General features: G+C 35.9%; 2 protein-coding genes across 3 annotated transcripts in view; both read left to right on the top strand.

The window, feature by feature from the left end:
• The window catches only part of LOC129743881 (protein RCC2 homolog), a 69,744-nt gene extending 60,172 nt beyond the window's left edge, over positions 1–9,572 (top strand). For both annotated transcript variants that reach the window (XM_055736113.1, XM_055736112.1), the window contains exons 6-7: positions 9,003–9,267; positions 9,321–9,572. In XM_055736113.1, the coding sequence (XP_055592088.1) occupies positions 9,003–9,267; positions 9,321–9,494 (439 nt within the window). In that variant the 3' untranslated portion in view covers positions 9,495–9,572. The remainder of the gene's footprint in view (positions 1–9,002; positions 9,268–9,320) is intronic.
• Positions 1–20,226, top strand: part of LOC129743880 (probable serine/threonine-protein kinase DDB_G0277071) — a 329,957-nt gene that overhangs the window by 11,182 nt on the left and 298,549 nt on the right. The window lies entirely within an intron of this gene.

Genomic DNA, 20,226 nt, shown 5'->3' with positions numbered 1-20,226 from the left:
CACACGTTTGGCGTACGCCATTTATATCCCCGAAGACAGCAAAGCAAGACAATCGTTTGTCCCTTTGCCCTTTCGAAACCCGAATTGAGTATCTGAAAGGAGACCATTTGTTTCCACCCACTTATCCAATCGGAACAAAATCATTTTCTCCATAAATTTGTGTATACAAGACAACATCGCTATTGGACGGTACGAGTTTTGATCAGACGCTGGTTTTCCGGGCTTTTGGATAGCAATAACTCTCACTTGTCTCCAATCTTGGGAACAATGTTATGCTCCAAGAATTGATTAGATAAATTTAACATGCGAAATTTTGCAGCATCCGGAACGTTTTTCAACAAGTTAAATTTGATTTTATCAATACCCGAAGCTGAATTGTTGCAAGAGAGAAGGGCAAGTGAGAATTCGACCATCTAAAAGCAGGAGTCCAGACCACACCTATCTGGAGTCATGTTCCGGATTATTTTTTGCACAGGTGTAGAATCTGGACAGACTTTCCGTCCGAAGTTAAATATCCACCTATGTGAATATTCCTCACTTTCATTCGCAGATGATCGATTACGCATGCTTCGTGCCACTTTCCACAAGGTACTCAAGGATGTTTCTCGTGATAGACCACCCACAAAATTCTTCCAATACGCCTTTTTCTTTCCTTTGATTAACTTTTTGAACTGATTTACAAAGGAAACGTAAGCTTCAAAATGGACAAGAGTTCCATATTTTCGAAAGTCTTTAAATGCTGTTGATTTGTCCTTATAAAGCTTGGGACACTGGGGGTCCCACTATGGATTAGGAGGCCTTTGACGTACAGATGATTCTGGGGTGGGATTTGTTTGAGCGCCAACTGCACTATCGTGTATCAAACGAGAAAGAAAGTGGTACTCCTCCAAAGGAGGTAAAACGTGCATAGAGTCGATGGCTGTTTTAATTGTGTCTAAGTTCTTTTTCCAGTCGATGTGTCTTGTAAGGTCATATGTCATATTTATTGTGTTTAAAGAGCTGACCCCATTGGTGATAGTAATTTCGATAGGTAGGTGATCAGTACCATTCGGATCATGAACTACCTTTCACTGGCAATCAAATGATAGTGAATTTGAGCAGAGTGAGGGGTTAATTGCACTTGGTCTTGCAGGAGGTTTAGGTATCCGTGTTCAAAATTGTTAAAATGAAACTGTCGCAAACGTCATAGATAAGAGTAGAACGACTATCGTCAATTTGTTTTCCCCAGACAGTTCCATGTGAATTGAAGTCACCAAGGATTAACCTTGGCTCAGGACGCATTGAGCACAGGTCCTCTAGGTGACGTCGATCCACTGCAACTCTCTGAGGCCAATACAAACTGACAACACATAAGTCCTTACCTCTTACAGTTGTATGATATGAAACAGTTTCAATTCCGCCCGATAAAGGAAGGTTAATTCTATAAAAAGAGTGGCACTAATTGATCCTCAAAAGCACCCCTCCATAAGAATCGTCACGATCAAGACGGATAAGATTAAAACTGTGGAATGAGATGTTAGATTGAGAAGATAGCCAAGTTTAGGACAATGCAAAGATATCACAATTTGTTTTATAACGTAAATAATTCATTGAATCCAATTTTGGAATAAGACAACGACAATTCCACTGTAGCACACCTCCGACCTCTCAGCTTAAATAAGCCATCGAGAGATACAAACACTGAAAGGAGGGGCCAAGTTTGCATCAATTGCTTTAAAATGTCTTTACTACAGGAAGCATTGCAAAAGCAATGTCTTTCATGGGTTCTGATACATTGAAACACGAAAAAATTCGTTCAAAATGCCAGTAACTTAAAGAGTCCAGACTGAGTAGTTGATTCTGGCATCACATTTGGTGTTTGGGTTTGCGAAGCTCCCGCAGCTGCTGGTTTATTCTGCAGTGGTACATTTCCGCGAAAACTTGGAGGAACTTGTTTGTTCGGGCTGTTAGAATCGGCTAAAAGTCGTGCGCTGCATGCTACATTAGGGATCTTTTTGCACCTCTGGTGTCTTCGGTAAAGTTTGTTAGTAAAATCAGCTCTATAATAAAAAATTATTTTTTTCTGATTAATTTCCCTAAAAGTGAGATAAAATTTCTAACTTCTTTAGTGGAAGTGGATTTCCAAAACTAATAAATCACGTTGAAGCTTGAACTAAGTACGACAAATTGTTATCTGCGCCATTTGTCTCCACGCGATTATATTTTAACACAACAAACATATATTTTATGTGTTTTGCGTGTTTCCAATAATTTGTTGAAAATATTTTTTGTATGGAAACATTTAAATCACATCAAATATATGCTTGTTGTGTTCAAATACAAGCGCGTGGAGACAAATAGCGCAAACACCAATTTGTTGTACTTAGTTCAAGCACTGACCACTTAGAACAAAAAATCAACGATTTTCTGTCTAATTTCTTATTATCAGATTTTGCAGGTTCGCAATACCGACGGCAGGTGGCGAACCTGAAAAATTTGACAATTAATGCCCTGTAGTAAGAAAAATGGTCCTGATTAGCCCGATTTTATCGTAGAAATTGCCTGTTTTATTTTTAAAATTAGGTGGCCTTTCCTAACTGGGAAGCATTTCTTCAAATCGATTGTGTACTGTTGGAAAAATTATCCAGAAAACGAAATCGAGTGTCCAGTCAGTATGCTCAGTGGTTCAAGCTTCAACGTGATTTATTAGTTTTGGAAATCCACTTGTACGTTTTTGCAGTAAACGCTCGTGAAGTTGAGAAAAAATAAAACTTAAAGTTGCAATAAATTGGCTAGGAAACGTGTAGAATGTTGAAATCTTGTGCAAAACGTATGATTAGAATGCACCATCAAATATTTATAACTCCTAGACTTACGTGAAAGCTAGGGGTGATCCCATAGCCTAGGGTTGCCATACTCAGCGAGGCAATTTTTTTGAATGTCTGCTTTAACTATATAAGTTTTCCATCAAAAAAGCAGACAACTCATTGTTTTGTCCGAAAAGTTTATTTCAACGTTACCACACGAAAAGATGAAATTATGCCAAATGACTTTATGGCGAATGCAGGGTGGCCACAGAACCGGGAAAACCGGGAAAACCGGGAAAAAACCGGGAATTGAAAATCGAACCGGGAAAACCGGGAAAAAACCGGGAATTCAGACCCAAAACCGGGAAAATCAACAAAAAGAAATCAAAATTTAATTTTGGTTCCAAGACCCGGGATTCACCCCAAAATAAAAAAATTAGGAATTATTATTTTAATTTGCAAGAATACAAACGTTCAAAATATGTGTGGTAAGAAAATCAAAAGTTGTGAAATTTAAAAACTACTAGGATCTCGTCAATCAACTTTGAATTGGAATCTAAATTATCACCGGAACCCAGAGTTCAAAACTCTCTTGAAGAATGAGATAAGAAATTCGAAAAGTCTCTTAAAATTTGTTCAAGTATCGCATGTCACTACATTCATTTAAAAAAAACCATTGATCATATAAAAACAAATGAATTGAAGTCAAATCAAGAATTCATATCTCTTTGTTGTACACTTGGAAATGTAAAAAGAGGCTAATATTATAACTTTCCAGTGATAGTGTTTAATTCAAGAGTTAAAAACAACACAGAAATTAAAAACAAATCTTCATATCATCTTTGCACATTTTTGTAGCATAATAACAACAAATTGAACATCTCTTAAAATTTGAGGAAACGATCTTCTTTCACAAGCCCTGTTTGGGAAAAAAATTCATCCGTGAACCATTTTTAAAGTTGATTTTAAAAATTTAATTTTCTCGAAACAAATTAGTAGTCAAAATTTATCCAAAAAACTTCAAATTACACTTTAAAAAGCTTGAATATGTTACGAATTCAATAAAAATTCACAAAAATTTCGAATGAACAGATTTTTACCTGATTCGTGACATAAAATTTGAAGGAAATTTCTTTAAATTTCAGTTAAAATTTACTTGAAATGGCCTTGAATTTGGACTTTTAAGTTACACTGTAAAGAATTTATAAGTGCTTTTGATGAAATTATTTTACAACTATTCAACATCGATACTCAAAATATGTTTGTGTTTCAAGTACTTAAGGAAAATATCATTGTATTTAACTGTTTAAAAGAGATTTTGTTTAATTAAATTATTGCATTCGAATTTATTGTTTTACTTCGTTTTTTTTTGTTAGATTCCCAAGTCAACAAAATTCGTGGTGCCAAAGGTTTACGAGCTAATTTTAACTTATTTGAGGGCGCTAAGTCCAAATATGTTTTTTTTTCTTTCTACCAGCTACAATTTTAAAGATTCAAAAGTTAACTTTTGAACAAAAAGGTAAATTTAAAAAAATATCTTTTATGAAAAATTAGAAAATTTATATGATACTCGAACAAGTTTTGAACTACATAATGATCAACTTTTTGAAGGCCACTTGTAGTTTTAATTAACTTTTAACAAGACCTGTGTTTTCTTTTAGTTTATGTTATTTGTTTCTCTGAAACTAGAATGGTTAGTTTATATCTTAATCCTTGATCAAATGGGGGATAATACAAAAATTTGAAATCAGTTTTTATTTTTGTAGAGGATTGACGGTTCATTTGTTATCAATGATTGATTGTAATCGAAACTTAATGGTTTTTTAATTTAAAGGCAAAACCATCAGAGCCAGAGGTTTTAGACAGAATCTGACAAATACTTCGAATTCAAATTGGTATAATTTTTGAAAATAAATTTTCGAAACAAAGGCAAAACTGTTCCTTGCTGTTTCCCTTATAATTTCTAGTTCCGTTGCTTTATAGATTTGAGAACATTTTTACTGAAATCAAATTTACATGTTTCTGCATAACAAAGCTTACCCTCTACTGCATGAATTATGAATAAGTTTAGAATAAAAAGTGTCGATGGAAATAACTTGATTCACCTCTAAAGGTCGCGGTACACCTCAGGTAAAAATGATAATGAAAAATCTTATTTTGTCAATAACTCAAAAAAAGCGACACATATTGGCTTTGTAACATGGTTGAATGAATGGGGAATAGTGAAAAGCTGAATTTTGAATCGGTCTCAGTCTTTAAAGCTTCTTTAAACTGATTTTATTTCGATTCCCAATTCCAATCCCATTATGAGAAAATTTCCGCGGTAAAAATCGGGGAATCGAAATTCAAACATTTTTAAGAGGTTTGAACACTCAAATTTCTGGCAAAAAAAGGTTTTGAACACTGAGACCAGTTCAAAATCCTTCCTCATCAATTCCACCATGTTACAAAACCAACTCATATAGCTTTTTTGAGTTATTGACGAAATAAGATTTTTCATTTTCAATTTAACCTGAGGTGTACCGCGTCCTTAACTTATAAATTTATTCAAAAAAATATTCAATTCTTTAAAAAGTGTAAGAAATAAGATAAATTTTATAAACAATAAAATTGGTTTGAAATGTTTTGCAGTACTGAATCAAGCTCTAAAACTTTAAAAAAATTGAGATCATATATTGTATGCATCGTATGCAGAAGAGGATTTAAGAATGCTCTATTTACAATGTTTTGTTTAAAAATTTTATGACTACTTCAAAAATATTGTCAATTTAATTTGAAAATTTCTTTCAAAATTAGCATATATTCGACCAAATACTAGGCACAACTATTTGTTGCTTTAATATTCGACAAATTTAAAATTTGGGTTATATTCGACCCAAATATCCGGTACAGTTTTATACTGAATCACTGATTGAAAAAACTGATCTCTGAATCTCATGGGTTCTGAATTTAGTGTTCAAATGTTTAGTGTTTAAAAACACAGTTAAATTCGAGTTTCAATCGATTTAAACGTCAAAATTACAATATTACCATGCTATGAAATCAATCATTAAATGTTTTCTAATGTTTATTTGTCTACGAACTTTGATTTTAGTATCAATAATTTAAAAACCATTATTTTTAATACCTTTTCTATAAATTTGTATTTTTAAATTAAAATTCCTTGACTAAAAAAAAATACAGTGGGTGAATCTAAATTGGTTCTTATATTTTTATACCTTAAACTTTGATATCGTATCGAATAATCCCCATAACTGTAAATCTAGTCTGTGTGACTTGTTGCCCATATTTATTTTTTTTTTCAATTTCGCAATGAGAATTCTTAATTGAAATCGTGATTTCCAAGTTCTGAAATGATAACTTGGAATTATGATGCAATAATAATGTTTGATAAATTTTTTACTACTTTAACAAAGAGTTAAAAATGATCTAGATTTTTTCAATTAATGGGCTTTTTCAAAATAGAAAAAAATCTTTACTGAATTGTATAGAAAATATTTTTCATTTTGAGACTCGGGTTAATAAACAGAAGACAAGAATGTTGGAAAATGGTAGGGTCATCTAAGGTAATTATGATCATTATTAATTTTATTTCTTATTAGGTTATAATTTTAAGTATTGGCAGTATTTCTAGAGCATTTTTTCACTACGTCTAGATACGATTTGTGTTCTTTCTAATATTACCATTGATTAGTCATGGGGTATTTTCGTTTTGACATTTCATACGTTATGTAGAACAGTTTATTTTCAAAATCTTGATGGTTATTGGTTTTTAATTAATGTTGTGAACTATAATGACACACTTGGTATCTGTAACTTAAAAAAAGATCGAATATCATATTTGGTTCATTTGATTTCTTTTTGGTTCTTACCATAGCCATAATGACGACTGATTAATTGTAAACATTGTTTAGCACACCATTTTTCATTTTTTTGTGAACATGATTTTAACTTATCTATCGAAAATATGTTTTAAATGCATCATAGTGTCGTCGACACCAGCTGTTCTTCCCATAACGATTTGGTGTACGGTATTTATTAAATTATTTTGATAAAAGGTGATAAAAAACTGAAAATAGAATCGAGTTCGTCTAAATGTTCATTGGTATGAATGTGATTAAACAATCAAATTAATGAAATTAGTTGGAAATATTGCTTTTCGTCAATGAAATTGGTTCATCAATACCTGGGAAATCTTGAATTTAAAAACCGAGAAAACCGGGAAAAAACCGGGAATTTCAAAATGAAAAAGTTGTGGCCACCCTGCGAATGTCATACTCCCAGTGCTTCTACGGTTCTTGCAGTTTCTGTACTAAAGCAGCAATACCTACCTACCTACCTAACTAAGGGTCCGGCGCCGATTGACCGACGCATAGGGCTGAGATAAAAGATCTCCACTGCGATCCGGAGCCAGCGTCTTCACTTGCTGCCAGCCAAGGTTCTCGTCAACTGTGCGGATTTCAGCGGCTAGACTTCGCCGCCACGAGCTTTTGGGCCTGCCTCTTCTTCGATGCCCTTCTGGATTCCAGTCAAGCGCCTCTAGGCAAATCTCGTTTTCATCTCTTCGCAGCGTGTGCCCAATCCATCTCCACTTACGTTCCAGAATCTCGATTTCTAGCGCCTTTTGATGACACCGGCGATGAAGTTCAACGTTTGAGATCCAGTTACCAGGCCACCAAGCGCGGATGATGTTCCGCAGGCAGCGATTCACAAAAACTTGCAGTTTTCGCGTCGTCACCGCACATGTGCACCAAGTTTCACACCCGTACAGCAATACGGATTTGACGTTTGAGTTGAAGATTCGGATCTTAGTTCGTAGAGAGATCTGGCGTGAGCGCCAGATGTTTCGGAGATTCGCAAACGCAAATCGGGCTTTTCTGATCCGGGTTTCGATGTCCTTCTTGGTACCATCAGGCGTAATCTGGCTACCAAGATACTGGAAGCACTCCACTGTCTCAACCTGTTGTCCAGCTACCACGAAATTGGGACGATTTTCTGTGTTGATTTCCATCGATTTGGTCTTTCCGACATTGATTTTGAGACCTGCTGCCTTGGAACTTTCGGTGAGGTCGTCAAGTTTGCTCTGCATGTCCGGTTGTGTTTGGGCGAGCAAAACAATATCGTCTGGCAGGTCACGGTCGTTCAGTTGCTCAATTGATAAAGGATTCCACGGCAATCCTCGGTTTGGTCTACAGTCAATCGATCCAGTCAAGATCTCATCCATTACGATGAGAAAAAGCAGCGGTGACAAAATACATCCTTGTCTCACTCCAGCAGTTACCGGGATTGGTTCGGACAAGACACTGTCGTGCAAGACCTTGCACGAAAATGCCTCGTACTGTGCTTCGATGAGATGGACTAGTTTCTCAACCAATTTCGCTAAACCTGGCTCGCAGAGCTAAATAATGTAATGCACAGAATCAAGCTTTATAGCTGACGCCCAGTAAACATGAAGCGGCGGAGAGGTAACTCAAATCGACAGAGGGATCGTAACGATCTCTGTCCGAATCCGAATCGTGTTTGTATGTTTCCATTCGAGACGCGTGTTTGCCTGCCTGAGAATTCGGTATATGAACACATTTGTAATTATACTAATGCCGCTCTAAAATAGGCGGGTTTAATTTGTTGCTAGATAAATGCAATAAGAGTTACTTTTGATTGGACAGAATTTCACTCTCTTTATTTTTGCTCTACAGTTTTGCACTTCTTGGACGTTTATTGTCAGACGACGAATCGGCTATCTCCAGTCAATTAGGTACATTCTTTACGATCTGTCTTATCCATCAGAACCAATTCTAGACATCTCGAAGTGGGTTACTTTCAAGACTCACTTTTACATCCCATTGTTCAAAATTTAGTATTTTCTAGTTTGAGGGAAAGAGGGATTAAATTTTAAAATATATTTTCCATTATGCAACGTGACGAAAATTTTACAAAACTTCAAAAACGATTTTCTTGAAACATGCCAAACAGTTGATACGAGCTGTTCAAAACAGACAAAATTTTTTTTTCTTAGTTTGGTTTTGACAGTTCCCTTTGGTGTGTTTGTAGACATCTGGCGGCCCAGCTATAAACACAAAAATTGGGCCAAAACGGTCGTTGGATATTTTACAAAAGTTTCGTGGACTAGCTTGTACATCTGTTCTCTGTGCTTGTGGTTACTTGGGTGATGCAGTTATTTTAAGTATGATAAATATTCTCTCTATCTCTTTACAGGCTCATCAAATTTTTCGATATACAAAATCGAAAAGTACTCCGCGTTTTTTGCGGATATTCTTACAGTTTGGCCGTTACTGACATTGGAGCTCTCTACATGTTCGGACAAAACAAAAAAACAGGTGAGGCGAATATGTATCCCAAGCCTGTTCAAGATCTTGCCGGCTGGAATATAACAAGTATTGGGACTAGTAATACATCAATAGTAATTGCTGCAGACGACTCACTCATCGCTTGGGGAGCATCGCCAACGTATGGTGAATTGGTAAGCTTTAACTTCTGATCAAAATATTTTCCATCTAACTTTTTTATTTTTAGGGTCTTGGTGATTTACAAAAGTCAACATCTACCCCCAAAACTATTGCTCGATGTGAAGGCATGAAAATAATGCAAATTTCTATGGGCATTTCACATACATTATTACTTGTCAATGCAGAACATGAAATAACAAAACAAAAATATGAATCATTCCCGCAATTTACAGCAGATTAAAAACCAATTGTGTCAATATTTTTAAAATAATTTGAATCTGAAATAAATAAAACATTGTCATTTTCTTTTTTAATGAAATGTTTGCATATAACCTCTAATGGCATCAGTCATCGCCATTAGTCAAAAAACTCTGACTGTGAAGCCTCTTTGTCCGTCAAACTCAATTGACTGTTCCTTATACGCCAGTCACTTCGTTCGCCAGTCACTCAACCTCCAGTTGAAGCTAAAAAAATCATAGTCAAGCATTCATTCACCAATCGCAGTCGTCGACCGAATCGAAGACGAAAAAGAAAAGCATTTATTATTATTATTGCTCCTGCCAGAAGCCCGTTTTCAGTTTTTCATTGCTATTGTTGCTCCCTGCCAGCAAACGTTCAATTAGGCTGATGTCATGCTGGAGCAACTAGCAACGCAACGCGTTCACACAACAAACCAGCTTTCATTTGATCTCCATGGAAAAGCGCAGACCTGTCATGCTGAGCGCATTGGAAAGCGCGACAAAGCTGATGCCATGGTGTTTTGTAGCGCGACAAGTAGGAAATCCAATGGGAATATTGTTTTTTCTCGTTTTAAAACAGTGATTTCGGGTTTTAACCACAATCATTCGAAGATCCGTCCAAATTTGTGATAATAAACTAAATCATATCCGAATCGACAAAAAAATTTTCATAAATTCTTGGTTCCCGCAAAAAAAAACAAGGAATTTTGTCGGTTCAAATTTCGGCATTCTTGCAATCCGAGCATGATCTTATAAGTTTTTGACGGTTCTCGAAAGAAAGGAGACGATTCAAAGCATTATCAGATGTAAAGAAGTGATGATTTGTAGGGAATTTCAAAGCGACTTGTCGCGCCAGCATGACATCCCAATGCGATGCAACGCTTTCTTATTGGAACGCGTGAACGCGTTGCGTTGCTAGTTGCTTCAGCATGACATCAGCCTAATTTGAACCTGTCGTCAGCAGCCTGATCGAAGCTCTTCGCCAGTCACTCTCAGGAGAAATTTGACCATGTGTAGGAGCTTCGCCGGAGACGGAGAAATGTTGATTGTTGTCGTGCTTTATCCGTCATGCGAGTAGTGATGCTCCGTCAATTGAGTACGGTGCCAGTCGTTTGATGAAACAAAACTAGTCGGGATTCCAATGTTTACATTGATAGAGTGTGGATGTTCTTTTTTTTAACGCGGAGATTTTACTAAATTTTAAGATTTTGAATTGTTGTCGTGTCAATAGTCATTAAGGAAAACTGTGATATTCAATCTGTGATAAATTCACATGTAATAAATGTGGTGACCGTACTAAGATGAGTGGCAAGGATGCTGCTCCTGATGGAGCAGCATCAATACATAACCTGACGCAACCATTGGGAAATGCTGAATCATCGGATAAGATGGAAGACGAAAATATGGAATTAGCGACAACAACTAAAGAATGACCCGGGAAGACTACCGAAAAAATATATAAAAATTATAATTACCATATCGGGTGATAGTGGAAAACACGAACACAGAAAGAAGGAAAGTAATTAACAGGCTGCAAGTAGGTATTTTACTTCACCAAAACGGGTTCGATAAATCCATCGACGACATTCGAAAGACTGCGAAGAACAAGGTAACATTATATGTAGGAAATATATATATTTAAGCATTACAAATAGTACTCACTGCAATATACCATTCAATCGTATTAATCATCAATATTCAACGCGTAACAGAACTATGTTAGTTCGCCCTTCAATCAGTTCTTCAATTGGAGAACGTTCCTTAGCCTTCAGAGGTGTAAAGTTGTATAATTTTCTTGAAGGGACATGTGGGCCTTTTAATAATTATACTAATTTGAAAAAATCTGTCAAACAATTTTTACTGAATCCAGAAGTGTCATCAACACTTTTAAAGTCATACAATATTTTTTCACTTTAACTCAAATTTAAAAAAAAACATGTTTATAAATTTATCGTGATTAGTTTTCATTGTTATTCTTATATTTTTTTTGTATCGTTGAATTTATCAATTTGATTATATTTTTGTTTTATTATCACTCGTTAGTTCCAAGTTTAGTTTCCAAAATATGTATACGCAGTTTGCTTTATACTCACCATACAACTCCTTAAAAGGCAATGCCATTGGAGTTTTAAAACAAATCGCATGTATGTAATGTATTTGTTATGTTGCAAATAAATAAATAAAATAAAATATATCAAAGACGCAAACAGACTTCCCAAGCAACCAAAAGTCCCATAAAAAAGGTACAAAAACGCTTACTCAGCCCCATCATTGATATGAAGTACGTTCTATGCAGCTCAAAATTTAAGTTCTTATTGATACTTTCAAGTTCCAAAACAAGTCTTGATGATCTTCTATTCAGCTGGCCTCTTAATTCAGCTTCCAAAAAATCGCAAAATGAGCAAAAAATCTCTCTCTATCTCAACTGAACCCTTGGCTTCGGTTCATATCACCATCTCTTGATAATTTACTGTGTTCTGTACCGGTGCCGCCATGATGCCACGAACCGGATTCCAAACTCGACAAATTCCTCAATTGCTTCTTTCCTATACCTTTCCTACATATATCCCATCAGAATGGTCTCTCAATTACTAAATTACTTATTGAAAAAAAAACTTGCCCGGCTTGGGGATCGAACCTTCGTGATGAGATTCGAACACGCTACCACTAGACCACGCCTAGATGTTGTTCTAACTGAAACTAAAACTAGAAGTGGTGATTTGATTTTGAAAGCACATAAATGCACTTAATGTAACTTACCAAATCCCGTTTTGAGCACTTTTGTGCCCTTTATGTGACTTACCAAATCCCGTATTGAGCACTTTTGTGCCCGTTATCTGACTTAAGTCCCGTATAGCGTACGTATAGATCAGTTTTGCAACTTTCAAGTTCGTTAATGAGTACATACAGGCCACTCATGGGAATTGGGCAAATCAAGTCAAGTACAACGTACATATTAATCACTTTTGCAACTTTCAAGTTCATTGATGAGTACATAAAGTTCACTAAAGGGAATTAGGCAGTTGATTCTCTTTGTCAGCCAATATGTAACTTTCAATGCCTTCATTCAAGTAAATATGTGACTTTTGGTTTCTTCACGCAGAGAAAACTTGGCTTTTGAAACAAAACAAAAATGACTTTGATACAAAACATTCAGTTTTTTGAATCAAACTCCTGTTTTCTTTGATTCAATGAATTCTCGTTTTAATTCAATTGAATAATTTTTGAAAGAAAGAATTAATTTTATAAACTGAATAATTTTGGATTTTGATTTTAAACAAGTTCTTTGATTCAAAAGAAATTTGTTTAATGGCAAATGTCTTTGAAACAAAGTAAATTTTCTTTCAACCAAAGAAAAATGTTTTCAACAGAAAGAAATAATTTCTTTAAGATAAAAATTCAAACTTAGGAGATAATTTGGATTGAGCAAGTACCGAATTGCGAATAAAGTTTGGCCGGTCGTGGTAAAAATAAAAACTAGTGAACCAGAGATAGCTATTTGAGAGGATTCAGGATGAGGAAAGCATATCATGGTAAGTGCGGGTTAATCTGTTTGTCAAAAAGAGAATATTTAAGATTTCATATAAACTTTAACATTGTTACAGGACCACGGCTGATTCCGTTCCAAATCCGGCGGTCTGATTATCTTCTGTCTGATCTTCAGCGGTAATCACCAGTTGGATGACCACTAAAGCTAGCAACCGGAGTTGCTTCCGGAAGTCTATTAAGCGGCCCAAGAAAAATGCCCTCATGTCAAAATTTAGGACCGGTTGATTCTGTTCTAGTGAACCAGTGTTTGTGTTAAGTAAGTGAATAAAAATGAATTTAAGATGTAAATTGTTTCTTTTTATTATTCAAAATTCCTAATAGGAACTTCGGAACAACAGAAAATATTTCTTCCAATTGGAATAAACGGAAAATGATTCAATGAACAAATCCTCTAAAATCTAAATCTAAATTACATTGTAGCTAACGAAAACAACTTTGCATCAAATGCAACTGTTTTTTGTTTCAAAGGATTAAGATTTTGGTTCAAAGATTTTTCAAAAGAAAAATTCTTTGAAACAAAGGAAAATTCCCTTGAACCAAAGGAATTTTTATTTATCCCAAAATCAAAGGAAAAAATCCTTTGTTTTTGTGGCACTTTCCTTTGAAATAAAAAATCTTTTTTCTGCGTGTTGGGTTGCTAACTGCCAAAATTTAAATCTGCAAGGATACAAATCGTACATTCCTAAGCAATTTGTAACGGTGACAGGAGTTATTTCCGGAATCCCACTGGAATTACAAGAAGATGAAGTCAAAATTTTTATTAAGGCTAAGGTTGAAATAGATTCCTTATTTAGAATGCATCGAGTGAAAGATAAGAAAAAAGGACCTGCTTATAAAATGGATGTAGTGTTTCGAAGCAACACTTTACCGGCTGACGTCAGCATATATTCTGTGATACATACACACTTAATCTTTTCGCCTGTGGTCGGAACGATTTCGTCCTGTATTTTCAACAGCTGAAATTACAGGACGATTTCAGGACAGAAAAACAGCTCAGGAAAACAACTGTCAAAATCACCTGTAGACTCTGAACGATGTTTTCCTGTAATTTGCAGGGAATTTCGAAACAGTTCTGGGAGCTCGAAACAGCAATTTCCTGAGATTTGTAGTGAATTAAGGAATCCTTTCCCCTTGTATATTTTCTGTTTTTAAAAATAATTCCAATGCAATGTTTGAATGAAAAAAAAACTTAGTTAAATCAAACAATTGAAATTTATTTCCAAATATTTTAACCAATATATTTTTTAATTTATTCATTTATAACTTTTGGCATTGTCGACAATTTTGAACTATCACAACACGACATGCCCGCTGGGACTGTTCTCCTGTAAATAAAAAAAAAACAAATTGTTACGTTTTAGGCCAGACACTGGCGAATCCTTGAGTTCCGTGTCCAGCAACTGAATCTAGGTTAATCAGTCAACCATGGCCCAAGATCCTGAACCAGGTAGAAGGAATTTGGCACCCGATCGAATCAGCTTACCAGTCGTGTGAAGTTTCCGTTTAAGGTTTCAGGAAGAGCTGGAACTTGGAGCTTGGAACCGGTCGCACGAAGGCACTATCTGAATTTGATCCGCTGGCCTCACCTATATTTTCACGATTTTCATTTCCCTAATTTTTCGAACTGCTGAACAAAACTTTAACTCTGCACGAGTACCGACCAACAAACGAAAACTGCAAAAAAAAAATGACGAGTCAAAATGTTTCGCGGATTTTGCCCAATGCACTGCTGAAAGCGACAGAAAACAAACGTGTTGTTTTTTTATACAGGAGAGCAAGAGACAGAAAATTTGACAAGAATTGGGCCTCCCGTGTTTCCGGCGTACACTACCCTGAATTCACGGGGATACTTTGAGTTCCTGTGCTCTCGTAGCAAGTTTGTCTCCGATTTCAGGAGACATGAAGCGTCCCGACATTCGGGTGAGTTCCCATTCGAACTTCGTTTGAATTGAGCAGTTTTCCTGTGATATGGAGAATCATGGTCCCGAGCGTGATAAAGGCAATCTTAGTGTGTAGGGTACAACCTTACATAAGAAAACCGATTATTTGTTTTAAATGTTTATTTTATAACCACTTGTCCAAAAACTGTAAAGAGAAAAAAGAAAAATGTATGAATTGTGTTATAGAACACTCGCAAGAAAATCTATGTAATATTTTAAAGTGTATGTACTGTTCCAATGCTAATCATAAGACAACTGACAAAAAATGTCCATGATGGAAAAAGGAGAATGAAATTCAAGCGATAATGGCAAAGAAATGTTTTACATATCAAGAGGCGAAACAATATTTTGAAATCCCAACTGAAAACTTGTTTGATGTTTTAAGAACGACAGAAGATTATCCTACTACAGCAGAAGCATATTCTAAAGTAGCAGCAAATGGTCAAAATTTTTCTCAGCACTTACAACAAAAACGCAAGGAGTGGAGTTATGATGACAAGAGAAATAGAACAAGAAAAGAAAACAGAACACCAAACCAACCACATGTAGATGTAGAAATTGTACCTGGGGTAGCCAGTATTTTGGGACTAAACCAGAAGGAATTTACCAAGAAGAGAAAGATAGAAGAAGAAAAAGAAGAGTCAAGAGGTAATAGGGTTATTCAATAAATATAGGACAGGAGAGTTAGAAAGATTTAAAAAAGAAATAGAGGAATCTGTTAAAAACAATCATTCGAAGAATGGAAACAAATAATATCATTGATAAACATAAAATTAGAAGCTATTGTAAAATCGCACGGAACAGGAGGAGATATATCGGCTTGTATCATGGGTGAGCTAAATAAAATGGCGGGATCCTCGGGAGACAAATAACTGTACCGGCGATTTCAGAACATTACAAGCAAACATCCAAAGTCTCTACAGGGATAAAAACGAACTAACACATGAACTTTACACCCAAAACTACGAGGCAGCACTGCTTTCTGAAATATGGTAAAAACCAGATCAACTTTTAACAGAACGATGGAACATACAGGGTTACCATCGTTTTCTTGCTCCTCGTGCCGATAGCTTTGGGGGCGTGGGAATCTTCCTAAAGGAGGAATTCCAGTTTGACCACATTTAGCTGTCAACATCAGACAACTTTGTAACACTTGGGCTATCAATTTCAACGTTAGACCTTGCTTTAGTTGTTGTATATGCTATCCCAAGAATAACAATTAAGGTACACCGGGGTAAGTGTGGACGGTTTTCGGTATATATAGTTCAAATTTAAAAAATCATTAAAAAAAATCAGCAGTGGATCAATTTTGATAAAATTACGTCCAATGTGATGCAGAACATGTTTTTTTTACAAACGCTGAAGAGATGAGCTTGAAAGAAGTTATCACGTAAATTGTTATGGACTGCTCTGCCCCTACTTTCATAACAGTCCCATATGCAAAAACACGCAGGCGAGAAAATCAGCTTTTTCTGTTTTGGAATATATATTTTTATTATGACCACAACTTTCAGCATAAACGAAAATCGTTTGATGGAATGTGTTCTAGGTTGTCATAATTAATCGTAAGACCTGAAATTTTAGAAATCGGTAACGTCGGGAGCACCATTTTATTCGTTATGGGACTGTTATGCGAGCATATTTGAGACCTTTTTCAAATCTACTCGCATAACAGTCCCATACAGAATATGTTTTGCTAACCAAGCTACTTTCTAAGACTCAAATTTGATCATTTTTGAACTTCTAAATGCAGTTATCAGAAAAAGAAACACACTTTTAGAAAAATATCGTGAATTCTACATTGTAAGTTGAATCTTTTTACGGTTTTGATACCATCTGTTAGTTTTTTGCTCAGAAAGACATTCCTTCCTTCTTACTGACCTGCCTTCAAGAACAAGTGTGCATAAAGCGGGCCATAGACTACACAACATTTGTACAAATGCGATGAAATTCGATGAAATTTTGTCGCTGTGAGCACAATTTGCATAGTGTATGGCACTGCTTAAATGAGCGCCCAAACGGTTGGAGTAAAATCGGTCGGGATCGAAATATTTTGTACAAAACATTCTCCCAGCCGGGGTGGAGATGGTTTTTTTATTGCTGTTGCTGTTTTCGCCAGCAATCATTTGTGTTCGCGTGAAATATGTTTGTATAGTGTGTGGGCGAGCATAGATCAAACAATCGACGCGGAATCATCGAATTTGTACAGGCCAATTTGTGTAGTCTATGGCCCGCTTAATTCGACATCAATGTCGTGAATGGTCGATATTTTTCCTCCATTTCACTTGAATACGCTCGAATAAAATATTAACTTCGCGAAAACAAACTATTCTTTTTAAGCTCTCTTTATAGACTGATCTATCCATCACACGATTCACACGAACCTCGAGTTTTTCTCCCTCATTGAGGCACGTTAAGCGGGCCACAGACTATACAACAGTTGTACAAATGCGATGAAATTCGATGAAATTTTGTCGTTGTGAGCACGATTTGTATGGTGTATGGCACTGCTTGAATGAGCGCCCAAACGGTTGGAGTAAAATCGGTCGGGATCGAAATATGTTGTACAACACATTCTCCCAGCCGGGGTGGGGATGGTTTTTTTGTTGCTGTTGCTGTTTTCGCCAGCAATCGTTTGTGTTCGCGTGAAATATGTTTGTATAGTGTGTGGGCGAGCATAGAATCAAACAATCGTCGTGGAATCATCGAATTGGCACAAGCCGTTTGTGTAGTCTGTGGCCCGCTGTAGTTGTTGATGATTCTCTTTCTCTCAGTTCTCTAGTTTATTATCCTTTTCGTTCTCTTTTACGACTTTCTGAACGGAATCTCGGAAGCTTTTAATAGAGTATTTCCTGAGACAGATGGTGGTAGGGTAGCCTTTTGTTTTTGTTTTGAAAAATGTAAACACCTACTGGTCGCCATTTTGAATTTGAGAAATGAGTACTGTTAAATTATTTTTTCAAAAGATATAATTTATTCAAATTACCATCAAATAACTTCAAACTTACCTTCAAAGTATGTCATGTCTACAATTTTTTAATTTAGGCTAGTTTAAAAAATTAAGAATTCAGCATAACCATTATTATTGCACTGCCAATTTGGTTTCGTTGCTATCCGACCATTGAACATGCGTAGTGTTGTTGTTATTTTTACCCTACCACCAGATGCCGAAAATTGTAAACATGAGAAATCAGCTGTTCGGTTGACAAGTCGGGAAATACCTTATCGTGACTTTTTATTTGAAAGGTGTCATTCATTCATTATCACAGTGTGTCACGATTGATTTAATATTCATATTAATATACAGTCTCGATATTTTCCACGGATGTATCTTATAAACTGTACATCATTATTTTGATTATCATATACCAGTAATATTCTCTACATTCGTCTTCACTCCTACTCTTATTATTCACCCTTATTCTGGTTTACGGCGTATCTGCCATTCGTTCGAACGGATACTTTCGATCGAATTCGAAAAAGCTATTCTTGTTTTCGTTCGAATGCAATACGTTCGGTGTTGGTGTTACCCGATGAACTTCGAAATTTCTAAGCAGCCCTGCTGTATAGAAATGACAGTTGTTGACGTAAAATTTCAATTAACATATTTTATCAATCTCTTGTGGAAATTTTTCGTCGACCAGTTACGGTTTTATTTGATTTCGCGACTCAAGAAGATGCCAATTTTAGGTGTTCTGAATGGTTATTTATTTAGTTCAATGTGCGGTGATTCGCCGGGTTCCTGGAATTTAATCAACCCCCAAACTAGAACAGAGCATCGGCAGTGGCTGGAGCTGATCCCGGTAACGAAACTATCCCGGCAAAGTATCATCGTCAGCAGTAGCAAAATAAACACCGTACGATACCAAGGCAGTTTTGGTCTCTGATCACAAAAAGTTACCCGTGATGAAAACCAGGAATAACGAAGGCGCTGCCGTTATCTGTCCTAAGAAAAGTTGTGCCGTCTCAGGAAATTGTTATATGGGAACTCGACGCTTATCCCGATATTAAAATTTGTGATTATCCCAAATAAATAATTTAACTACGTTTTATCTGAATCTAAAAAAAATTGTTATTTTCATGTTAAAAATAAGGAAAATTGATCCCAGAGAATTTAAAATTTTTCAGCACCCTATAAATCCTACCCCACAGGCTTATCCATTATCAAAAATTTCCCTAACAGTTGGCTCAATTCGTTCTGAATCGCAATTTTCCTATGATAAGTTTCAATTTTCCTTTTTTTCTCCCATTTCTTCCTAATGGAGCACAACGTATGTTTGAATTATACAAGAGTATCACCTGCAAACGTTCGCGGTTCGGTGCATTGAACTTGCGTTTGTCATGCGGAAGGAAAAATACTTTCGATCGAAAACGAGAATGCAAAAATTCGGTTTTTTTCTTCATTGAATTTCCCTGAAATTGTAGAATCTGTCGGCTTTTGGTTTCGAGATTATAAACAATTTGATGCAAATGCAGGAGGTGACTGGCAACATTGCCAAGTGTAAGTCGTGCGTCTCGAATGGTGTTAAAATTTTTTTATTTGTTTGGCTTTCAAACGATGAAATAATTATTTTGGTTAGGCGGTATATCGCGTGGTGTATCCCAGTAAGCGCGTCCTCTCAAAAATCTACAGAGAATTCATAAAATTGAGTACTGGGTATCCCGACTTAGGAAAAAACGGTTATTTCTGCGACACTCGCACACGCGCCGTGGCCGATATTTCTTCTTATTCGACTTGGGGGCCTTTTTCTGAAGAACTTCACTGGGCCGACGAGCGACGGCTGCTCGTTTGAAATTATTCATATTATTACCTCACCGGGTTACTTGTTTCGTATGAACTGTGCGCAAGCGAAGCATTGTCAGTTCCAGACGTACCCTCGTGTGGTGCGGTCGGGTAATAACGGGCGATAAATTTTTAAACGAAGGAATTTAAATCTTGAGAAAATGTAGTGTTATGTGTAGTGTAGTGTAGTGAGAAAATGTAGGACATCACCAATAAGGTGCAACATTCGGTAAGTGACATATTATGTTTTATTAAAACGAATTTCATTTCAAACAATTATATTTAGAAATAAAAATTTTAAATTCTATTCCTCAATTCCCACAATCGTTTTCAAATTGCCATTTAGAACATTTTGTTCCGATGTGAGAATGATGAGTTCATCAGTTATCAGTTTTCGATTTTTTTTTTCAGAATTTCGAAATTGAAGTTATTGTGTTAGAATTCAAAATTCTGTATTTAAAA

The sequence above is a fragment of the Uranotaenia lowii genome, chromosome 2, assembly GCF_029784155.1.
Source record: "Uranotaenia lowii strain MFRU-FL chromosome 2, ASM2978415v1, whole genome shotgun sequence".
NCBI classification, from domain to species: domain Eukaryota; kingdom Metazoa; phylum Arthropoda; class Insecta; order Diptera; family Culicidae; genus Uranotaenia; species Uranotaenia lowii.
This window is presented reverse-complemented; position numbering and strand designations above follow the sequence as displayed.